This window comes from Oryx dammah, unplaced genomic scaffold (genome assembly GCF_014754425.2).
Source record: "Oryx dammah isolate SB20612 unplaced genomic scaffold, SCBI_Odam_1.1 HiC_scaffold_2, whole genome shotgun sequence".
NCBI lineage: Eukaryota > Metazoa > Chordata > Mammalia > Artiodactyla > Bovidae > Oryx > Oryx dammah.
The window spans coordinates 45,982,240-46,003,359 of record NW_024070186.1 but is presented as its reverse complement, the minus strand read 5'-3'; the positions used below and the strand labels follow the sequence as shown (position 1 = coordinate 46,003,359).

Below are 21,120 nucleotides of genomic sequence, written 5' to 3'. Positions count from 1 at the left end.
TAATTAGTTAAATTAAGATGAGGTCATGCTGGGGTAAAGTGGGCCCTTTATCCAATATGACTAATGTCTTTATAAGACACACAAACACAGAAAGGGAGAATATCATATAATGACAGAGGCAGCATTGAACAGTTGCAGCTATAATTCACAAAATGCTAAAATGCAGCAACCACTAGAAGCTGGGAAGAGGTAAGGAAGGATTCAGAAAGAGAATGCTCCTACCCAACTATTTATTTTGTACTTTTGGATCCCAGAACAGAGAGAATACATTACTGTTGTTTTAAGCCACCCAGTTTGTGGCACATGGTTACAACAGTCCTGAGAAAGGGATACAGTCCTATTTGAGCAGTGATGGATGGGTCGACATTCTGAGTGAAATGGTAACTCAGGCAAGGTGGAGGACTGGGTGGGGACGTGAATCTTTTTCCGTATTTAAGGTTGAATACAATTTTCTCTTCACACTCTTACAGTCCCTGGAGTGGGGAAAGAGAGGAAGGGAAAGGGAGAAAGTAGGTCACCAAAGTTCATTTGTTCATATTTCCAGGAACTTCCGAGTTTCCATTTCCACTTATATTATAGAACTGTTATCTGTTATTTATTTGGCCATCAGCAGATCTTATACAAGAGCAGAAGTGAACTCCAACTCAACCAGTGGTCTTTGTTGGTCTTTGCCTGAGTCTGTACTCATGCTGGGAAAGAAGTGGCTACTGGGGCTGACACGTGTAGTGAAACGGAGGGGGTTTGCTGCTACTACTAGCTTTGCCTCTACAAGGTGATAGGATGCACTGTAACCCCTCAAGCACAGCAGATGAAGCACTTTCTTGAATGTCCAGATAATAGGGCTCCTGGCACACGGGAGAGATCCTGGCTAATTGTGCTCAGACAAGAAAGTTTTGGGATATTTACCCCAAGGGTTTCTTGGGTCATCATTTCTTTACATCCAGAGTTGTTAATAAGATGAAGAATGCACATAAATACATGTATGGAGATAATTAGCATTCTGTGGCTGGCTTCCTTCACCAGATCAACACACAGGGTAGTCAAAAACCATGAAATGCCACTTTATTTTATACACAATTATCTCATGAACATCCTCTGCTCAACCCATGGTAATTCATTGTGATCAATGACAAGTTAATTTTTGAAGCGCAAGTAGTGAGCTCGCTAATATTTACTTTCAAAGCACTGTAAATTATTTCTTTACTAAGAATTGAATTTTCTGACAGTCTTTTTGGTCACTTGTCATCCAACTTTATTTTCTCCTCTCTGGTACAAAATAGTAACCGTCTTTTTAAAAGGCTATTAAATGAGTATGGTGCACACATTACCTCCAGCCTTTCTTCTTGATGATGCTCCCCAGAATCACTTCAGCCCTGGAGAGGAAACAGATAATGTCTCAGGATACAGTATCCTGGAAACTCAAGAGTCAATCCAAACCACCAGATCCCTTCCTTGTTTGAACTGTCAGTGCCTACATGTCCCCAAAATAGAAGCCACTCTCAGCTGGTAGCGCAGTTTCTGCAGTTTCTGCTTGTGCCTGCAGAATCCTGCTCCCGGAGCATTCCAGAAACACCTGCCAAATCCTGACACCCTGGCAGAGGAGAGCGCCTGTGGTCCTGATACTAGGAAGCAGTGGAGTCATTTGGCAGTTTGGCGTTTTTGAACCACTGATAACTATATGTAACTGTCTAGCTTGGTAGTATTCAAAGGAAGTCGAGGGTTTCTTTCTGATGGCCATGGTCTCTGATTGTGACGAGAGAGGATAGTGAGACCCCATGCTTTTCAGACAGAAAATACTGACTCCCAGGCAATCATGCAGGGTTAAAGAACCCATGTGTGGCTTTAGATGTCCCAAAGCCAGGGCTGCAGGTGCAGTGGCCTACAGAGAGAATGTCCTGGGTTTGAGTGACAAGACTTGTCAGAAGAGCAGGATATACGAAGTCATAGGGGAGTGTCCTTCCTGCCAGTGATGCTGGTCGTGGAGAGTTATACTCAAGACTCTCTCTCCATCTTCTCGCCCTCCACCTACCCCAGCTGGGATCCAAGCTTAAGGATACCAAAACTTTCTTCTAGGTTCCTCCCAGTCAGACCAACATTGTGAGAAGCAGGTGGGCTCTCAGAGGCTTTGTGAATGGAGACCTCAATGTAATCAGTGCATTGTCCATTAGCATTCTATAGAGCAAGTCATCTCTAATTGTGATTTGTCTTAGCTGAAAAGTCCTGTCTTTGTTGGAGTGTAGCTGCTAAGTCACTTCAGTTGTGTCCGACTCTGTGTGACTTCCACAGACGGCAGCCCACCAGGCTCCCCTGTCCCTGGGATTCTCCAGGCAAGAGCACTGGAGTGGGTTGCCATTTCCTTCTCCAATGCATGAAAGTGAAAAGTGAAAGTGAAGTTGCTCAGTCGTGTCTGACCTTCAACGACCCCATGGACTGCAGCCTTCCAGGCTCCTCTGTCCATGGGATTTTCCAGGCAAGAGTACTGGAGTGGGTTGCCATTGCCTGGCAATAAACCCTGAGATGGGTTAGCTGGGGAGCATGAACCAAGGAGACACACACTGACAGTTACCTCAGGGTTTCTTCCCCCTGTCTCTCCTGCAACCTTGCACTTCACAGTGGGAACCTATCTCATTACACACTGACCAACAATCAATAATTAATCAGGACTGATTATCCTTCACAACAGGAATACAAACAGAACTCTAACAGACTTGTTAATCACTCCCTCTTTTTCAGCTTTAGCCCCATTTGGTAATAAGCAGGATTCAACAAAAGAAGAAAATGCTGAGATAAAGTAGGATGTGGAAAGAAACAAATCCTCATCAGTTGTATTCTCTCTCCTTGGATACAACAGAAAACATCAAGGATGTGGGCTCTGAACCTGCCTGATAGTCCTTGAACATAGCCCTGCCCTTGAAAAGGAGGAAACCCAGGCTAGGAAAATGCACTTTTATCAGGCAGTGATGAACTTGATTCAGCAGTTTATTATTCTCACCCAGAAGGGGAGGAATTAAGCCTGCAGGTGATAATGCTCCTCAGCCCTGTTAGAGAATTGCAGAGCTGCTTCAGTAGCAGTTTAGATGTTTAGTTTCTTTTCTGCATCTGTGTTCATAGCAGGAGGCCAAGGCGGCCACTTCTGTTGAAAGTGCTTATTGTGTGGGACCAGAGGTTGTGGACACTGAAGACACAGTACCCATGTGCTTTGACTTATCACTGAGCCCTGTCCTGGAGCTCCAAACCTGTTCTAGGGTCCAGAAGAAGGTTGTAGCCAGCTGTGACTTCTCCAGGAAAAGAAGTGAGGCCTCTTCGCAGCCCTGTCTGTCCTCAGCGTGGAGCCGGAAATGCCCTCTTATAAAAGATATTTGGTTTCTTGGCATCTTTGGGAATCCTTCCTTTAATCTCTGCTTCCCTGCAGAGAGGATGTGCCTGTTCTCCTCAAAGTTGAGGAACCATGTGGGGTGGTTATAAAATGAAAGACTAGCTCTGGAAAACCCATGCTGGAATCTGCTCACTTATATTAATTACATTCAGCTAATATTTATGGGTCTCCACTGTGACCACTCTGGTCACAACCACTTCTGCCCCTCGAGAATTGACAGACTGTGGCAATCGCTTCCAGTCCTTTCTTCATACAGGGACCAGGGGTGGGAGGGTCTGGGTGGGCAGAGGGGTCCAGAGATGGTCAATAGCCCCAGTTCTGGTGGAGGTAGGTAAAGGAGGGAAGAAAAGCAATGGCATCAGCATGTGTGGGAAGGACAGACCCTTCTCACCAATGTGTCAGCAATGGTCTGGGGGGAGTCTCTTGGGCCCAGAACTGAGACATGAGAGACGCATCAGGCACTGACTTACTTTCCAGCGGCGTAGACCTCGGCTGTATCAAAGAGATTCACTCCGCTCTCGTATGCGATTGTCATCAGCCGTTCAGCAACCTGCAAGAGGATGTGAAGGTCAGTCGGAAAAGCCAAATGCTTTACAAGCCTGGGAAGCAACTTGGAATCCTCTGGTGGTCTTTAAGAACATGGAAGTCTCACCGGCCAGTTTTATTTTTCTCAGTTGTATTAAAGAAAGAAAGAAAAAAACAAGATTCAACCAGCCTGAAGATGGTAAAATTACCCCTTCCCTCAGACCTAAACTGGGCACTGAGGGATTTCCTCCATTGCTGAGAATACCCAGCCACCAGGAGCACAGTGAGGCGGAGGGACTTGTGTTTCTCACTCTGCTTGGAACCGCTGGTTTGACAGCATTCTCTGTGGCACTGGAATCTCTCTGACCAAGACGGTCGTTTGTATCCCTGGTGACTTCATTTCTCGTCTTTCTCTTTTTCCCATGCCAATAGGTTCTGGCAGTTGGGTAACTCTTGACCTAAAAGCTTGTGCCTTTTTTTCCCCTGGAGGCTTTGCAGACTGTGCTGATGAACCAAAAGTTAGACAGAGCTGGGACTGCTGGAAAGCTCCTGTCAGCTCAGCACAGCCCCAGGCACGGTCACAGAGTGACCACCAGCCACACTGACACCACATGGAGAGGAAAGGGTGAGCGACCAGCTCCTCACAGGTCAGCCTGAGACTGCCAGGCTCCTCGCTCCTTCTTTCGTGCTGCTGAACACGAGTGGCAAGTCTGACAAAAGAGCATGGGGAGCAGCTATAAACTACACCTTGAGGGATGGTTCTGGAGGGACAGCAATAAACAATGCTGGAGAAAGGACATTTTTTCATTTTGCGGATAGACTTATTAGTCAACTGAAAAATTACACACCTCACAAATAATTCAAATTGATTTTTACATTATGTTTTTTACTGTGGGCTAAGGGTGCTTCATCAGTATTTCCAAGATAATCTCTTTTCCTATTTTTTCTTTTAAGTGATATACCAAGAAAACTGTCAGGCTAGCACAATGCAAATCCTTTAGAATAGCAGCTAAAATGTTATTGTGTGTGTACTTAGTCTTGTCCGAATCTTTGTGACGCCATGGACTGTAGCCCGCCAGGCTCCTCTGTCCATGGAATTTCCCAGGCAAGAAACTGGAGTGGGTTGCCATTTCTTCCTCCAGGGGATCTACCTGACCCAGAATTGAACCCGTGTCTCCTGCCTCTCCTGCGCGAGCAGGCGGATTCTTTACCATTGAGCCACCAGGGAAGCCAGGGAAGTCTCATGCCCTGTACTTTAGAGATGATTGCCCTTGTATTGTATATCATCCCTGTGTTATGTCATGTGGCATACTAATGGATGGACATGTGTATAATACATCTCACCTAGGGAGAAATTTTAAGATGTAGGATCCTGGATGGAGAGCTGAACTAAATGATAAGACATTTCCCAATCATGAGATCGGAAGATCTGAACATGGAATAAAGGAAATCACAGGACTAAGTCAGAGGACCAGTGTCTGAGCTTGAGTGTACCACTTACTAGATAAATGCATGCATGCTCAGTAGCTTCAGTCATGGCCAACTCTTTGCAACCCCCAAGGACTGTAGCCCACCAGGCCCTCTATGGGATTTCCCAGGCAAGAATCTGGAGTGGGTTGCTATGCTGTCCTCTAATCTTCCTAACCCAGGGATCAAACCTGCATCTCCATCTCCTGCATTGCAGGATTCTTTATCACTGAGCCATCAGGGAAGCCCCTATTAGATAAATACATGTTGGCAAATCATTTGACCTCTCTATATTTCAGTTTCATCATCTGCAAAATGCGGATGCTTCTGTCCTGCCCCCTAGGGAACCTGCAGATCTCAAAGGAATCTGACCTTACCTTCCTCCAAGGAGGGCCTGGAGGGCCTAACGTGGTTCAGGGAAGGTCATGTGACACATTCGGGCCAACAAAATGTGAGAGGAGATTGACTGAGGACTTATGGGGACATTTTTCCTTGTTCTTCTTGCAGTGTTTCTATAAGCAACACTTTCCCTGGAGTTACTTTTCTAACTGAGATCTAGAATGCCTGCCGCTATCTTACTATTTTGTATGGATGAAGTTGACATACAAAGGAACACAGGGTCAGGAAATCACTAGGAGATGCAACAGAGGCTCTGATGGAGTCAACCTGCAAGCCTGCTCCAACTCTGCATTTCTAATTTGAAAGTAAAAATAGTTTTTTCCCTTATTTGTTTAGCCAGTTTGAATTGGATTACTGTTACCTGCAATTGAAAGAAGCCTAACAGCATTCCTGCCAAGTGGCTATTCAATAAATGGCTGAACTCACACAGTAATGAGGACATCACCACCTCCCAAGGTGGCACTGATAATTATCTCACTCAGCATATTAAGGTTAGTATCGGCTTTGTGCCTCCACTGCCTCTCGGAAATAGTTTAACTTGACCAGTTCAGCCATGGGTGTGACTGTGGTCTGGCTGTGTCTCCTGTTTCCCTTGCTGGCAATGTCTCTGTTGGGCCCTGGGGAAGAGCCACAGCGGCTCTCCAGGACGATAGCTATTTGTCTGGTCTGCATTGAGGTGAAAGTCTCTGCAGTCGTTCACAACAGCTTTACTGTGTAGTTTTTAGAATCATAATTTTAAAATGATTTGTTTCAGAGGCTGGCCCTGCGTACTCTGACCTGGGCAAGCTGGGCTCATTGCAGCAGAGAGCAGACATTATCAAGGGCAGAGCAAAGATGAAGAGGGGAATAATATGCTTACAGTTGACTCCTCTGCTCTGAAAGGGAAGGTGTATTTGTCTTTTTCCGCTCCAAGTACCATACCAGCCAGTAAGAGGTTATGCACATGCTAGATACAGTGGACTATTGATTTTAGACCTCCCTCCTTCCTTATCACTTATTTTGCATCTGATTGAAGTCTGCATCTGCTTTGATGTCTGTGCACTTGCCTCTGTGCTGCCTCAATTCTCCTTTCCTGAGATGGCCCTGGAGTAGACCTGGTGATGACCACCCTGGTCCTCCTTTAGAACTCAAGGAATTATTTCCCCAGCTCTTAGGAATGCTGTCATCAGAAAGCACTTGGCTAACGTGAGTCACCTAGCCCAGGGACAGACCTGCCAATGACTGGTCATACAAGGGATATAAATACGCCTCTTGCCCCAACTTGGGACAACTCTGCAGGGCCATCTGAGCTTCAGAGATCTCCATGGGGTCAGCTGAGGTCACTGCTGAGACTGCATCACAGCCCAGCTTCGTAATAACTGTTCCGCAGGCTAATTTCCACCTCAAGTCTGCTTCCCAAGTACTCTTCACTGTAACAAGCCCTTTGTGATGACCTACCTATGCCCAATACTGGGAACAGGCATTCAGATAGATAAAAATAAGAAGATAAGACCCCTCCGTTTTGATCTATTAAATAACAGGGTGACCTTGTGAGCTGTGGAAAAGATTCTTTATCTCCCTAAGTGTCTCCTTAGGAATGGTAGTAAGAACTACCTTTAAAAGAGCTTGTCTTGTGTCAGGCACCAGGCTAAGCCCTTCATTAATCTTAGGGGCCATCATCTGCATTTTACTGATGTGGCAACTGTTGGTAAAAGTAAATGTTAACAAATCTAGTTAATGCAGAGTGAGTTGAAGCCCAGTGAGTATATCCACTTAGATACACTATCCCTGACTCCTCAGTGGTATCAAGGAAGCCAAGGAAGGCTTGGAGGGACCTGAGGGGTTTCTTCAGGGAAGTTGTTGGTACTCAACGCCTCCATAGCTCACTTATGCCATGAAAGTAATCATTAAAGGCAATGGTCATAATTATCATTTTGATAAGAACCGTTCTGAATGTGTAAATGAAGGTGTAAAGGAATTCTGTAGTAAATACCATTGTTATAGGTCCCATTTATTTAGTATCTGCAACCTACTAGCCAGAGGGCTATATAAATGTCTGACATGCATAACATGGTTAATATTTTCAACAGAACTTCCCATTTTGCATATGAAAAAATGAGAAACAGAGGTTGAACTAACTTGCCCAAGTCTGTGTGACCCAGTTTTCCTAAGACTGAGAAATACTAAAATGGGAACAATGCAAACTGGGACCAGTTGGTCTAGGTGAAGCTAAAACACATATGTATACACATGCCAGCAATAAAATCTTTTCATAAAGTTATGAAACACTAATTCCAAAATTGATTGTCCTCTAATTATTGAGCTTGCTCATTTAGTAGATTGACAGCTTCAAGGGCTATTAATAGTCTAAATGTGAACAATACAGGAAGCAAGATAAAGTGGAAAATAATCTCTGAGTCAATCTTAGCCATTTCCAGTGATTAAAATATTATCCTTTTAAAATACTAGAATCTCAGAAACTGTATTGTAAAATACAGTTTGCTCTGCATTTTCTATGATCAGCATAACTGAAGACAAAAGTAACTCACCTCATCTGAAATTTGACCTCCAAATGTCACCCATGTTCCTGAAAAAGAATAAATATTTGCATGTTATTCATAATCATTTTTCTAATATTGTGCATTAAGGAAAACACTTTTCTTACAACTTCAGTAGGTTGTTCATGAAGGTACCTGGACAGGAAGTTCTGCCCATCCTCCTTCTATCACTAAGTTCCCCAGCAGGGATCTGCATCCCTTTGCTTGTCTTTTCTTCATTAAAGGCCCAGTATATGCTAATATTAGCCCTGTCTACTAAAAGCTTTTTCTTCTGACTTAGGACCATATATGTTGCTGTGTAAGAAGGCAGTGCCCCAAGCCTGCATCCACTGCACACTCATTTTTATTCCACTTGGCTAAGAAGTTAGCACTTCTGAAAGGGAAGGGAAGACCTTTGGTCAAATTTTCCTTTCCTTTGCCTCTGGTGAGGGACTCTATTTTGTGTTCTCTAGTCCCTTTCAAAAGGAACCCTCTCAGAGGTTCTTCCAGTCCCCATTTCCAAGCTGCAAGGGATGACAGTTAAGCTTTTTCCTCTCTTATGATCTGCCACTCCAGAATGGAAATTCCCATTGGCTTTGGGGTGGGATAGAGGCAGTAGCTGCCGAGTGAGGTTCGGGAAGGCAAGCAGGAGGGGCATAACCAGTTGCCAAAGATCTGCATTCGTAAAGCAAGAGAGAATCAGGCACTGAGTGGGCTATTGCCTCTCAGGTCTATAGTCACCTCACTCGTTCATAATTCTCTCCTTGATCCCTTTTTTTAAATTTTTTTGAGCTCTAATTACCTGCCAGGCAAAGGCACTGCACCCACATGCTCAGTATATTGAGGTGATTGCCCTAGTTCCTCTGTTCCAAGAGCTCACAATTGACAACTGCTGTCATTTGGTTGCTAAGTCGTTGTCTGACTCTTTGTGACCCTGTGGACTGCAGCCCACTGGGCTCCTCTGTCCATGGGGTTTTCCAGGCAAGAATACTGGAGTGGGTTACCCTTTCCTTCTCTAGGGGATCTTCCTGACTGAGGGCTCAAACTCACATCTCCTGCACTGGCAAGAGGATTCTTTACCACGGAGTCACCTGGAAGCCCTCACAGTTGACAATACTAGTTGACAAATGATATGATGAAGGCAAATACAAGGCAGGAGGGGAAGGAGTGCTCTACACTGACTGGAAAGAGGTGGCCCTCAAGAAAGACTTCTGAGAAGAGGTTGAGTCTCAAAGGAAGTAGATGAATGAAGAAGGGAGGAACAGGCATTCCAGGCACAGGTAAGAGTGCAGGCAAGGCAAGTGAGTAGAACACTTGAGTGGGCTGATGAGCTGTGGCGTGGGCTTCTGCGCCAGGTGAGGGAACACGATGTGGAGAGGGAGGGCTGACAGGAGGTGACTGGGCGCAGTTCATATTTGTGCGGGCAACAAAGAAAGGTGGTTGGAAACTTATGTTTTGCAATAACAGGATACCTACCATTTATGGAACATCTTCCAAATGCCAATAGTACACTGAGAAACATGCATACTTTCATCACTACGAATTTTAACAAACTTACAAGGTAGTTTTATTATCCCAGTTTCCAGATGATGACTCTAGCTAGCATCAACCAAACTAATAAGTGATATACTCAGGATTCCCCACATGTGCTGGGCTTCGAGGAGGATATCTTTCTCACTGCATTTTTGCCACCTCATCTGTAACTTTCCAAAATTAATTATGGTATTTGGATTCATACCCCCATAGAAGCACGTTGATGTAACTGTACCTTTTTTCTTCTTAGTTCTCAGGGACTAAACAAAGGGAGGATATATATTATTTTACTGGTCCTTGCCCCATCCCCAGAGGTTGTAAGTGGGAGATTTACAGATTGCACTCAGTTTGCAGACTTCTTGTGCCTGGCAAGAATAATGTTGTCCCATTTGGTATTTTAATAAAAGTTACCAACATTTTGATAATTTAGGAGATTAATCTGCTTAATCGTGGGAGATTTTTCGTTTAAATGTCTGATTTCTAGCTTCTCTTAATGACAGAGGATCAGTGTCCCCACATAGTCGAAATGCCCTGAATCTGAGGGGAGATGCCCTCTCTGTTTATTCAAAGGTCATACACCTTTCTTTTTATTTTCAACACCGAGATCAAATGGCAGTTGTTATTTACTCCCATGTGTTTACTGCTATTTTTTTATTGTAAAATTTAGAGAAAAGGGGACTTGTGTATCTCCTAAAAAACAGAGTTCAGTATTTCAAGAAAAAATAGGGGTGCACTTTTTTGGTAGACGTGAAGAATTTCCGACAAAATTCTTTGTTATAAACAAAGAATGTTTACAACAGAAAAATTACAACTTAAGGCACTATAATAAAATAAGCCATGACTGGTATTATACAGAAAAGATGGGCATTTGGGAACTTGATGGACTGAAGAAATGGCAGTGTTTGTTTTGAATGAGAATAAAATAAAAGATCTGCTGTGAAGTGCAGTTCTCTATTAAGTGAAAAAAATTGCCTGGGCAATGAAACCTTTTTACAGACAACACTTTTACAAGAGTTTCTTTTGAATGTAGCAGAAATTATGTCTCTAGAGCATAAACAAGCACTTGCAAATGTTCCTATAATCAGAAACATTGCTGCTCAGCATGTTGAAAATCTGGCTGAGAAGTTTCAGGATAAGTTAAATTATTAGTGGCATTTTCTATTGCAGTAAATGAGCTCATATATATAAATAATAGCACACTATTAGAGAAGCCAATGGCACCCCACTCCAGTACTCTTGTCTGGAAAATCCCATGGACGGAGGAGCCTGGTAGGCTGCAGTCCATGGGGTCCCGAAGAGTCGGACACGACTGAGCGACTTCATTTTCATTTTTCACTTTGATTTCAATCGTGTCTGACTCTGTGCGACCCCAGAGATGGCAGTCCACCAGGCTCCCCTGTCCCTGGGATTCTCCAGGCAAGAACACTGGAGTGGGTTGCCATTTCCTTCTCCAATGCATGAAAGTGAAAAGTGAAAGGGAAGTCACTCAGTCGTGTCTGACTCTTAGCGACCCCATGGACTGCACCCTACCAGGCTCCTGCACCCATGGAATTTTCCAGGCAAGAGTACTGGAGTGGGGTGCCATTGCCTTCTCCGATATACAAGACTGTTCCAAATTGTGTTACTACAGATCGGGCTCTCACAAAGAGCAGGGCTAAGCTTGGACTCATCAAGCAACAGATCTGAGGTGGCAGTATTTTGAAGGGGCACTAAGCATAAGTCCATTAATTTCCTCATTTATCAGGAATGGCTTTGGGCTAAAAAGCTAAAAGGAAACAAGCGATGGATTTGGTAATTAATATCATGAATCAGCTATTTTTCTATATCTTGGAGAAAAATCAGGTCAGTGTTTGCTTAATGAATTTGCTGGCTTACTTGTGCTGTGATCTTGGAGAGCATTTTTTTTTTAACTGTTCATATCATCAAAGGAAGTAGTCCCATATCCATTTAGCTGCAAAGATTGGCTCAAAGTTCCAAGCTTCTTGCTGACATTACATGTCTTCGACACCTTGTGGATAGTTTTCTCTTGGGACATTCAGAATAATTTACACGAATACCTAATTTGCTTTTCTCAGTTCTGACAACATAGTCTTTGGAAAATTCATTTGTTAAAGAATAATTTGGTTCACTCTTTCAACATTGCAGTCAGTTCCCAGATATGAAAATGGTAACCTGAAATTTAATTTCCAAAATGGGGCCTTTGAATACTGGATTTCATGCTTTAAGAAAACAAACCAGCATTATTTAGCTTGTTGTTGCCTGGTCGCTAAGTTGTGTCCAACTCTTTGTGACCCCGTAGACTGCAGCATGCCAGGCTTTCTGGTCCTTCACTATCTCCTGGAGTTTGCTCAAATTCCTGTGCATTGAGTCGGCGATGCCATCCAACCATCTCATCCTCTGTCGCCCTGCTCTCCTTTGCCTTCAATCTTTCCCAGCATCAGGGTCTTTTCCAATGAGTTGGCTCTTTGCATCAGGTGGCCAAAGTGTTAGAGCTTCAGCTTTAGCAACAGTTCAGTTCAGTTCAGTTGCTCAGTCGTGTCCAACTCTTTGCGACCCCATGAATCGCAGCATGCCAGGCCTCCCTGTCCATCACTAACTCCCGGAGTTCACTCAGACTCACGTCCATTGAGTCAGTGATGCCATCCAGCCATCTCATCCTCTGTCGTCCCCTTCCCCTCCTGCCCCCAATTCCTCCCAGCATCAGAGTCTCTTCCAATGAGTCAACTCTTCACATGAGGTGGCCAAAGTACTGGAGTTTCAGCTTTAGCATCATTCCTTCCAAAGAACACCCAGGACTGACCTCCTTTAGGATGGACTGGTTGAATCTCCTTGCAGGCCAAGGGATTCTCAAGAGTCTTCTCCAAAACCATAGTTCAAAAGCATCAATTCTTTGACACTCAGCTTTCTTCACAGTCCAACTCTCACATCCATACATGACCACTGGAAAAACCATAGCCTTGACTAGCTGGACCTTTGTTGGCAAAGTAATATCTCTGCTTTTGAATATGCTATCTAGGTTGGTCATAACTTTCCTTCCAAGTAGTAAGTGTCTTTTAATTTCATGGCTGCAATCACCACCTGCAGTGATTTTGGAGCCCCCAAAAATAAAGTCTGACACTGTTTCCACTGTTTCCCCATCTATTTTCCATGAAGTGATGGGACCACATGTCGTTTTCTGAATGTTGTGCGTTAAGCCAACTTTTTTACTCTCCTCTTTCACTTTCATCAAGAGGCTTTTTAGTTCCTCTTCATTTTCTGCCATACCTTTCTTAGTTTTTGATAGTACAAATGAAAGGCTATGAAGTTACCAAACTGTACTACAAAATGGTATTGAATACTATGGCAACATTGAAAGCTAGAATAGGATTTCCATCTTGGAGGATATAACCCTCCTTATACGAACCTAGCCATGTTGGGAAAAGCTTATGTTTAGGAGCAGTTTTATTCCAAAATTAATCTGAAAAGAATTACCAACACTAGTTTACATATTTAAGGCTTCATACCATATATTACAGTAAATAGACCTGGCTGACATTTTGGTACAGAAGAAAAGACATCAGGTTTCTTATTCCATGTCAGAGCATTAATGAATTATATCATAACAATAATAATAAATGTTTTTATTTTTCAGTTTTAGTTTAAATTTTTAAATATAAAATAAAATATAGATATTATACACACACACACACACACACACACACTCTCTCTCTCTCTCTCTCACACACACACACACACACATATAGCCACACCATAATTTAGTAAAAATGAAGAGTCTGGTTCCATTTGGGGGATTCTGTCATTCTTCCACTCACCTTATTTGATTTGGGTAGGCTACCTCCCTGACCTTTTAAACATTTGCTATTTATTTCTTTTATAGTTATTTGTTTACAAACTTTAAATCTTTTTGAGGTATAGGGCTTTATTTCATTTATCTTCTAATGTCCACAGTCCTAGAATAAAACAGTCCTTGGAAAATGGTTGATAATTATCTGGTTAAATTGAATTGAATTGGCTTTTTGTATATCATTAATGTACAAAGTACTGGGATAGTTTCCCACCAAATAAACATGTATATTTTGATTTATAGACACATGAAAAATGCTCATCAACAGTCTTCACTTCTAACCTTTATGCGATTTATGTGTTTCTCTTCACCCCTGTACCCACACAGCTGTGCCCTCTCCTGGAGAGGGGGCAGGGAAAGTCCTTGTCCCTGGCTGCAAGGCTCCTGGGGATTAGAGGGGCACAGTATAAACAGGGTCCACCACCAACCACAAGGAAGAGCTGACACTTACAAATAGGATGTATTCCCCCAGGATGGAGAAGGACTGAGTGGCAGTTTTTCAGACAGGAAAATTCTACTTGTGTGATTTTATTTCTACTACCGCTCTTTGCAAGATCTAAGGTGGTTTATTACTTAATACAATTCTCAGAAAACTTCTGTGGCAGTTTCCTTGATCATTTTTCTGCCTCTAGTAAGAACACACCTTCTTGAGACCTAAGATGGCATATGATTATTTCACTGTGACGTTTCAAATTGGTGAGATGCTATTTAGAAGATCATTTTACTTAACTGACACTTGTTTCTAACTTTTTTCAAGCAGAGGGAGTATAAAGAGAACTTTAAACTGTTATTGTGTCTTCTGATGAAATTCCTTTGTGTACAAAGGAATATATGCTTTGAAAACCTCTATTTGAGGCCCTTGGCATATACCTATCAGACCATAGAAAATGATCAGTGAAATGTAAAAAGAAAATGAAAACTGGCTTTATACATACATGCACACACACACACAAACACACACACACACACACCCCTCTGTCTTTGGTTACTTAATTACCTTGTTGGTGGTTTACTGGGTAATTGCTAAGTATAAGGAAACATGCTTATCATTTAAATGATCTCCTTGCTTATATGAAGAAATATTTAGATATTCAGAAGTGGTAACATTTGGGTCTTTTTTCAAAAGCCACTTTCTTTGTGAACCTTATCTGGTCATCCATGTGGAATGTCAACACCCACCCCCCCGACAGTTTAACTGCCATATCTCTATAGGTAGGCTTCCTCCTTGGCCCTTTAACATCTCACATCATCATAACTGGCCAACTAACGCTGGTACAGTACTAGTAACTGAACTACAGACCTTTAAATTTCATTGTCCTCTTTTTCTGTTCCAGGATCCCATACAGGACACAACATTGCATTAAGTTTTCATCTCTTCTTAGTGTCCTCTACTGTGTCTTTCCTTGTCTGTCTTTCATAATCTTGACATTGATCAAGTATTTGATAGAATGTCCCTCAATTTTGGTTTAGATCATCCGTTGGATCATAGAAAAAGCAAGAGAGTTCCAGAAAAACATCTACTTCTGCTTCATTGACTACACTAAAGCCTTTGACTGTGTAGATCACAACAAACTGTGGAAAACCTTTGAAGAGATGGGAATACCAGACCGCTTTACCTGCCTCCTGAGAAATCTGTATGCAGGTCAAGAAGCAACAGTTAGGACCGGGAATGGAACAACTGACTGGTTCCAAATTGGGAAAGGAGAACATCAAAGCTGTATATTGTCACCCTGCTTATGTAACTTATATGCAGAGTAAATCATGCAAAATGCCAGGCTAGATGAAGCACAAGCTGGAGTCAAGACAGCCAGGAAAAATATCAATAACCTCAGATATGCAGATGACACCATCCTTATGGCAGAAAGCGAAGAGGAGCTAAGGAGCCTCTTGATGAAAGTGAAAGAGGAGAGTGGAAAAAGCTGGCTTTAAGCTCAACATTCAAAAAAGAAATTGAGATCATGGCATCCAGTCCCATCACTGCATGCCAAATAGACAGGGAAACTGTGGAAACAGTAAAAGACTTTATTTTCTTGGGCTCCAAAATCACTGCAAATGGTAACTGCAGCCATGAGATTAAAAGACACCTGTTCCTTGGAAGAAAAGCTATGACCAACCTAGATACACCTAGAGCCAGACATCCTGGAATGTGAAGTCAAGTGGGCCTTAGAAAGCATCACTATGAACAAAGCTAGTGGAGGTGATGGAATTCCAGTTGAGCTATTTCAAATCCTGAAAGATGATGCTGTGAAAATGCTGCACTCAATATGCCATCAAATTTGGAAAACTCAGCAGTGGCCACAGGACTGGAAAAGGTCAGTTTTCATTCCAATCCCAAAGAAAGGCAATGCCAAAGAATGCTCAAACTACTGCACAATTGCACTCATCTCACATGCTAGTAAAGTAATGCTCAAAATTCTCCAAGCCAGGCTTCAGCAATACGTGAACTGTGAACTCCCAGATGTCCAAGCTGGTTTTAGAAAAGGCAGAGGAACCAGAGATCAAATTGCCAAATCCGCTGGATCATGGAAAAAGCAAGAGAGTTCCAGAAAAGCATCTATTTCTACTTTATTGACTGTGCCAAAGCCTTTGACTGTGTGGATCACAATAAACTGTGGAAAATTCTGAAAGAGATGGGAATACCAGACCACCTGACCTGCCTTTTGAGAAACCTATATGCAGGTCAGGAAGCAACAGTTAGAACTGGACATGGAACAACAGACTGGTTCCAAATAGGAAAAGGAGTACGTCAAGGCTGTATATTGTCACCTTGCTTATTTAACTTCTATGCAGAGTACATCATGAGAAATGCTGGGCTAGATGAAGCACAAGCTGGAGTCAAGATTGCTGGGAGAAATATCAATAACCTCAGATATGCAGATGATACCACCCTTATGGCAGAAAGCAAAGAAGAACTAAAGAACCTCTTGATGAAAGTGAAAGAGGAGAGTGAAAAAATTGGCTTAAAGCTCAACACTCAGAAAATGAAGATCATGGCATCCGGTCCCATCACTTCATGGGAAATAAATAGATGGGGAAACAGTGGAAAAAGTCAGACTTCATTTTTTTGGGTTCCAAAATCACTGCAGATGGTGATTGCAGCCATGAAATTGAAAGACGCGTACTCCTTGGAAGAAAAGTTATGACCAACCTAGATAGCATCTTGAAAAGCAGAGACATTACTTTGCCAACAAAGGTCTGTCTAGTCAAGGCTATGGTTTTTCCTGTGGTCATGTATAGATGTGAGAGTTGGACTGTGAAGAACGCTAAGCGCTGAAGAATTGATGCTTTTGAACTGTGGTGTTGGAGAAGACTCTTGAGAAGAGTCCCTTGGATTGCAAGGAGATCCAACCAGTCTATTCTGAAGGAGATCAGCCCTTGGATTTCTTTAGAGGGACTGATGCTGAAGCTGAAACTCCAGTACTTTGGCCACCTCATGTGAAGAGTTGACTCATTGGAAAAGACTCTGATGCTGGGAGGGATTGGGGGCAGGAGCAGAAGGGGATGACAGAGAATGAGATGGCTAGATGGCATCACTGACTCAATGGATGTGAGTCTGAGTGAACTCCGGGAGATGGTGATGGACAGGGAGACCTGGCGTGCTGCGATTCATGGGGTCGCAAAGAGTTGGACACGACTGAGTGACTGAACTGAACTGACTGAGACAGCATATTAGAAAGCAGAGACCTTAGTTTTCTGACAAAGTTCCATCTAGTCAAAGCTATGGTTTTTCCAGTAGCCATGTATGGATGTGAGTGTTGGACTATAAAGAAAGCCAAGTGCCAAAGAATTAATACTTTTGAACTGTAGTGTTGGAAAAGAGTCTTGAGAGTCCCTTGGACTGCAAGGAGATCCAACCAGTCCATCCTAAAGGAAATCAACCCTGAACATTCACTGGAAGGACTGATACTGAAGCTGAAGCTCCAATACTTTGGCCACCTGCTCTGAACAACTGACTCATTGGAAAACTCCCTGATGCTGGGAAAGATTAACGGTGGGAGGAGAAGGGGACGACAGAGGATGAGATGGTTGGATGGTATCACTGACTTGATGGACATTGAGTTTAAGCAGGCTCCGGGAGTTGGTGATGGACACGGAAGCCTGGCATGTTGCAATCCATGGGGTCACAGAGTCAGACATGACTGAGCGACTGAACTCCACTGAAATGAGGGTTATAGATTTGGTGGCTTCTATTTTCTGTACTGCAGTTTGACTTGCTTATGTTTTAGATATATTCAAGAAGGCAATATAAAAATGCAATTATAATATTTATTATATCACAATTAACTTTTCTTCATTCTTTTATTCAACAAGTCCACTATTTGAGTCTACTCTGTGCCAGGCATTGTACTTAAATTATAAGCATACAACAGTGAGAATATTATTTCTCCCATAATGGAGCAGCAGATTTAAGAGGCAAGACAAAATAAAGAGAAAAACAAGCTACATATACGGTGTTTATGTATGAATGTTAATTTCATAAATAAAATATGAAATGTGTAAGTTGATTGATGAGTGTTAAAGAGAGTCTTGTTTATCAGGTGGGATTTGGTAGCTGAAATGTCAGGGGGTGGGTGTTGAGATTCTACATGGGGTGACCAGATAATTCTCACAAAGAAAGTGACTTTTGAAAAAAGACCCAAAGAAAGTTAAGGAGCTAGTTAGAAAGCTACCTTGAGGAAGAACATTCCAGCAGGGGGGAAACAATGTGAAGGGGGCTTACTGTTCAAGGTCAATGAGGAGACCGATGGCCAGAGAAGAGAAGATGAGGTCTGTGGGGTCATGGGAACAGATTGCATGGAGTGATCTTAATCATAAGAAGGACTTTGGAGAGGAATTTTGAATAGAGAAAAGACACAGTCTGATTCTATGAAAAGGAACCTGCGCTGTGGTATTGAGAGCTCACCTCTGAGGCTGAGGCACCAGCACCAGTGAGGAGGCTATCATGATCAATCTAAGTGAGACGTCAAGGTGGTTTGGTCTGAGGTGCTGGAATTGAGGATGGTCAGAAGTGCTTGAGTTTGTGATAGATTTGGAGAGACGATAGGATTTGTTGATTAAAGGGATATAGGGTGTGAGAGAAGGTGAGACTTCAAGGACAGCATCAAGGTCAGAACCAGGGGAGAATGCAGAGCCAATTCAATGCACTGCATTCTGGATTTAACAATTTTTAAGTCTGGCAAATAGAGGACACATTGATTCCAGGTTAATGCAGTGAAAGCTGACCAAATGGTTGACAGATATTTAATCTAGAGGTGTTTAGAGTTATTCATCTGTTACATCACTGAAGGATTTAAGGTTGGCAATGCAAACTGCAGCTCTCACTGAACTTAGACTACATGCTGCACAAAATTAATGTGTTTACTATCTCATTCGAATAGAATTATTTCCAGAGAGAGGTAGAACTGAGGGTGGGAGTGTGCCCCCAAATTTCATGGAAAGCAGGAAACAGAATGTGAGTCCAAGCTAGGGCTGATTTGGAGGATGAGGTGATAAGCTGTCGGCCACCTCCTATACCAGGGCCAGGGCGTTTCCTGTGTGTATTTCCCCTCTGAGCTATGGGCAGAGTCTTCTGAGAATGGGACCCTTCCACATGTCTTTAGATCCAAATTCTATTTATTCCTCAGGACCCAGAATTTCAGCTTCAGAGTCCAGTGCTGCTACACTTCCTTAACACCTCCTCTCCTCTAGTTCTCTGTTGCATTAACTCTGTGATGCCAGGAAAGTCCCAACCTCTGGATTTCAAGTTTCATCACATACAAAATTTGGGGCCTTAACCTTTCTTCATTACTATGATTTCATGATTCTGTGTCTAGGCTTTGAAGGGAGAAGAACTCATCCCATTCAACTACTCTGAACAAAGTATTATTACCACACCAACCATATCACATTGTAACTACATGTTTTGTTTTTTTTTTTCACATATGACACCCCCACCAGATTGCATCTGTCCTGAGGGCAGGGACCAAGTTTAATCTAAGTGTTTAATTCTAGCCACTGAAGTGAAGATTGACACATAGTAGGTACTTAATAATCATTCACTGAATCAGTAAACAAACACTTTAAAAACTCAGGCATCCAGTCCTGAAAGAAATGTCTCAAACACGAGAATATGTGCAGCATGTCGGTTGTTTCCTTGATTCACTATCTTGGATCAGAGGTTTTCAAGCCTGGCTGCATATTTGAACATCCTGGGGGAGCTTTCAATGGTTCTACTGACCTAGTCCCTCAACAGACCAGTTTCATCAGAATCTCTGGGAACAGGACCCCAGCATCAGAACTTTTAAAAGATCCTCAGATAATCCTAATTGCATCCAGGGTTAAGACCATCATTCTATTTTTTTTTTTAAATTTATTCATGTATAGTTAATTTACAATGGTATGTTAATTTCTGCTGTACAGCAAGGTGACTCAGTTATACATATAAATATTTTTTCATATTCTTTTCCATTATGGTTTATGGATAGTGAATGTAGTTCCCTGTGCTATATATTAGGATCTTGTTACTTATCCATCCCATATATAATGGTTTGTATCTGCTAATCCCAAACTCCCAAGCCTTCTCTCCCCAACCCTCACTCCAAACTGGCAACCCCAAGTCTGGTCTCTATGTTTGTGAGTCTGTTTCTGTTTCATAGATATGTTCATTTGTGTCATATTTTAGATTCCACATATAAGTGAAATCATACAGTATTGGTCTTTCTCTTTTTAACTTACTTTGCTTAGTATGATCATCTCTAGGTTTATCAATGTTGCTGTAAATGGTGTCATTTCATTATTTTAAATGGCTGTGTAATATTCCATTCCAGTCCATTCCATTCCACATACACACACACACACACACACACACATATAATATCACACTTTCTTTATCCATTCATCTGTTGATGGACATTTAGGTTGTTTTAATGCCTTGGTTATTGTAAACAATACTGGATATATGTCAAGGAGTGGGATTGCTGGATCATTTGGCAACTCTATTTTTAGTTTTTTGATGAACCTCCATACTGTTCTCCATAGTGGCTGCACCAATTTACATTCCCACCAACAGTGTAAGAGGGTTCCCTTTTCTCCACACCCTCTTCATCATTTACTATTTGTAGATTTTTAAATGATAGCCATTCAGACTAGTGCGAGCTGGTACCTCATTGTAGTTTTGATTTGCATTTCTCTGATAATTAGTGATGATGAGAAACTTTTCACATGCCTATTGGCCACCTGTATGTCTTTGGAGAAATATCTATTTATGTCTTCAGCTCATTTCTCAATTGGGTTTTTTTTTTTAATTGAATTATAGGAGTTGTTTATATGTTTTGGAAATTAAGCCCTTGTTGGTCATTTCATTTGCAAATATTTTCTCCCAGTCCAAAATGAAAATGTCTTTTATTTCGTTTATGGTTTCCTTTGCTGTGCAAAAACTTTGCACAAAACCTAAGTTTGATTAGGTCCCATTTGTTTATTTT

General features: G+C 42.3%; 1 protein-coding gene across 2 annotated transcripts in view; it reads right to left on the bottom strand.

Annotated features, from left to right (window-relative positions):
- Nucleotides 1-21,120, bottom strand: part of KCNAB1 (potassium voltage-gated channel subfamily A member regulatory beta subunit 1) — a 452,075-nt gene that overhangs the window by 79,796 nt on the left and 351,159 nt on the right. For both annotated transcript variants that reach the window (XM_040247427.1, XM_040247438.1), the window contains exons 3-5: nt 8,296-8,333; nt 3,847-3,926; nt 1,329-1,373 (exon numbers count right to left, since the gene is read on the bottom strand). In XM_040247427.1, coding sequence (XP_040103361.1) covers nt 1,329-1,373; nt 3,847-3,926; nt 8,296-8,333 — 163 coding nt within the window. The remainder of the gene's footprint in view (nt 1-1,328; nt 1,374-3,846; nt 3,927-8,295; nt 8,334-21,120) is intronic.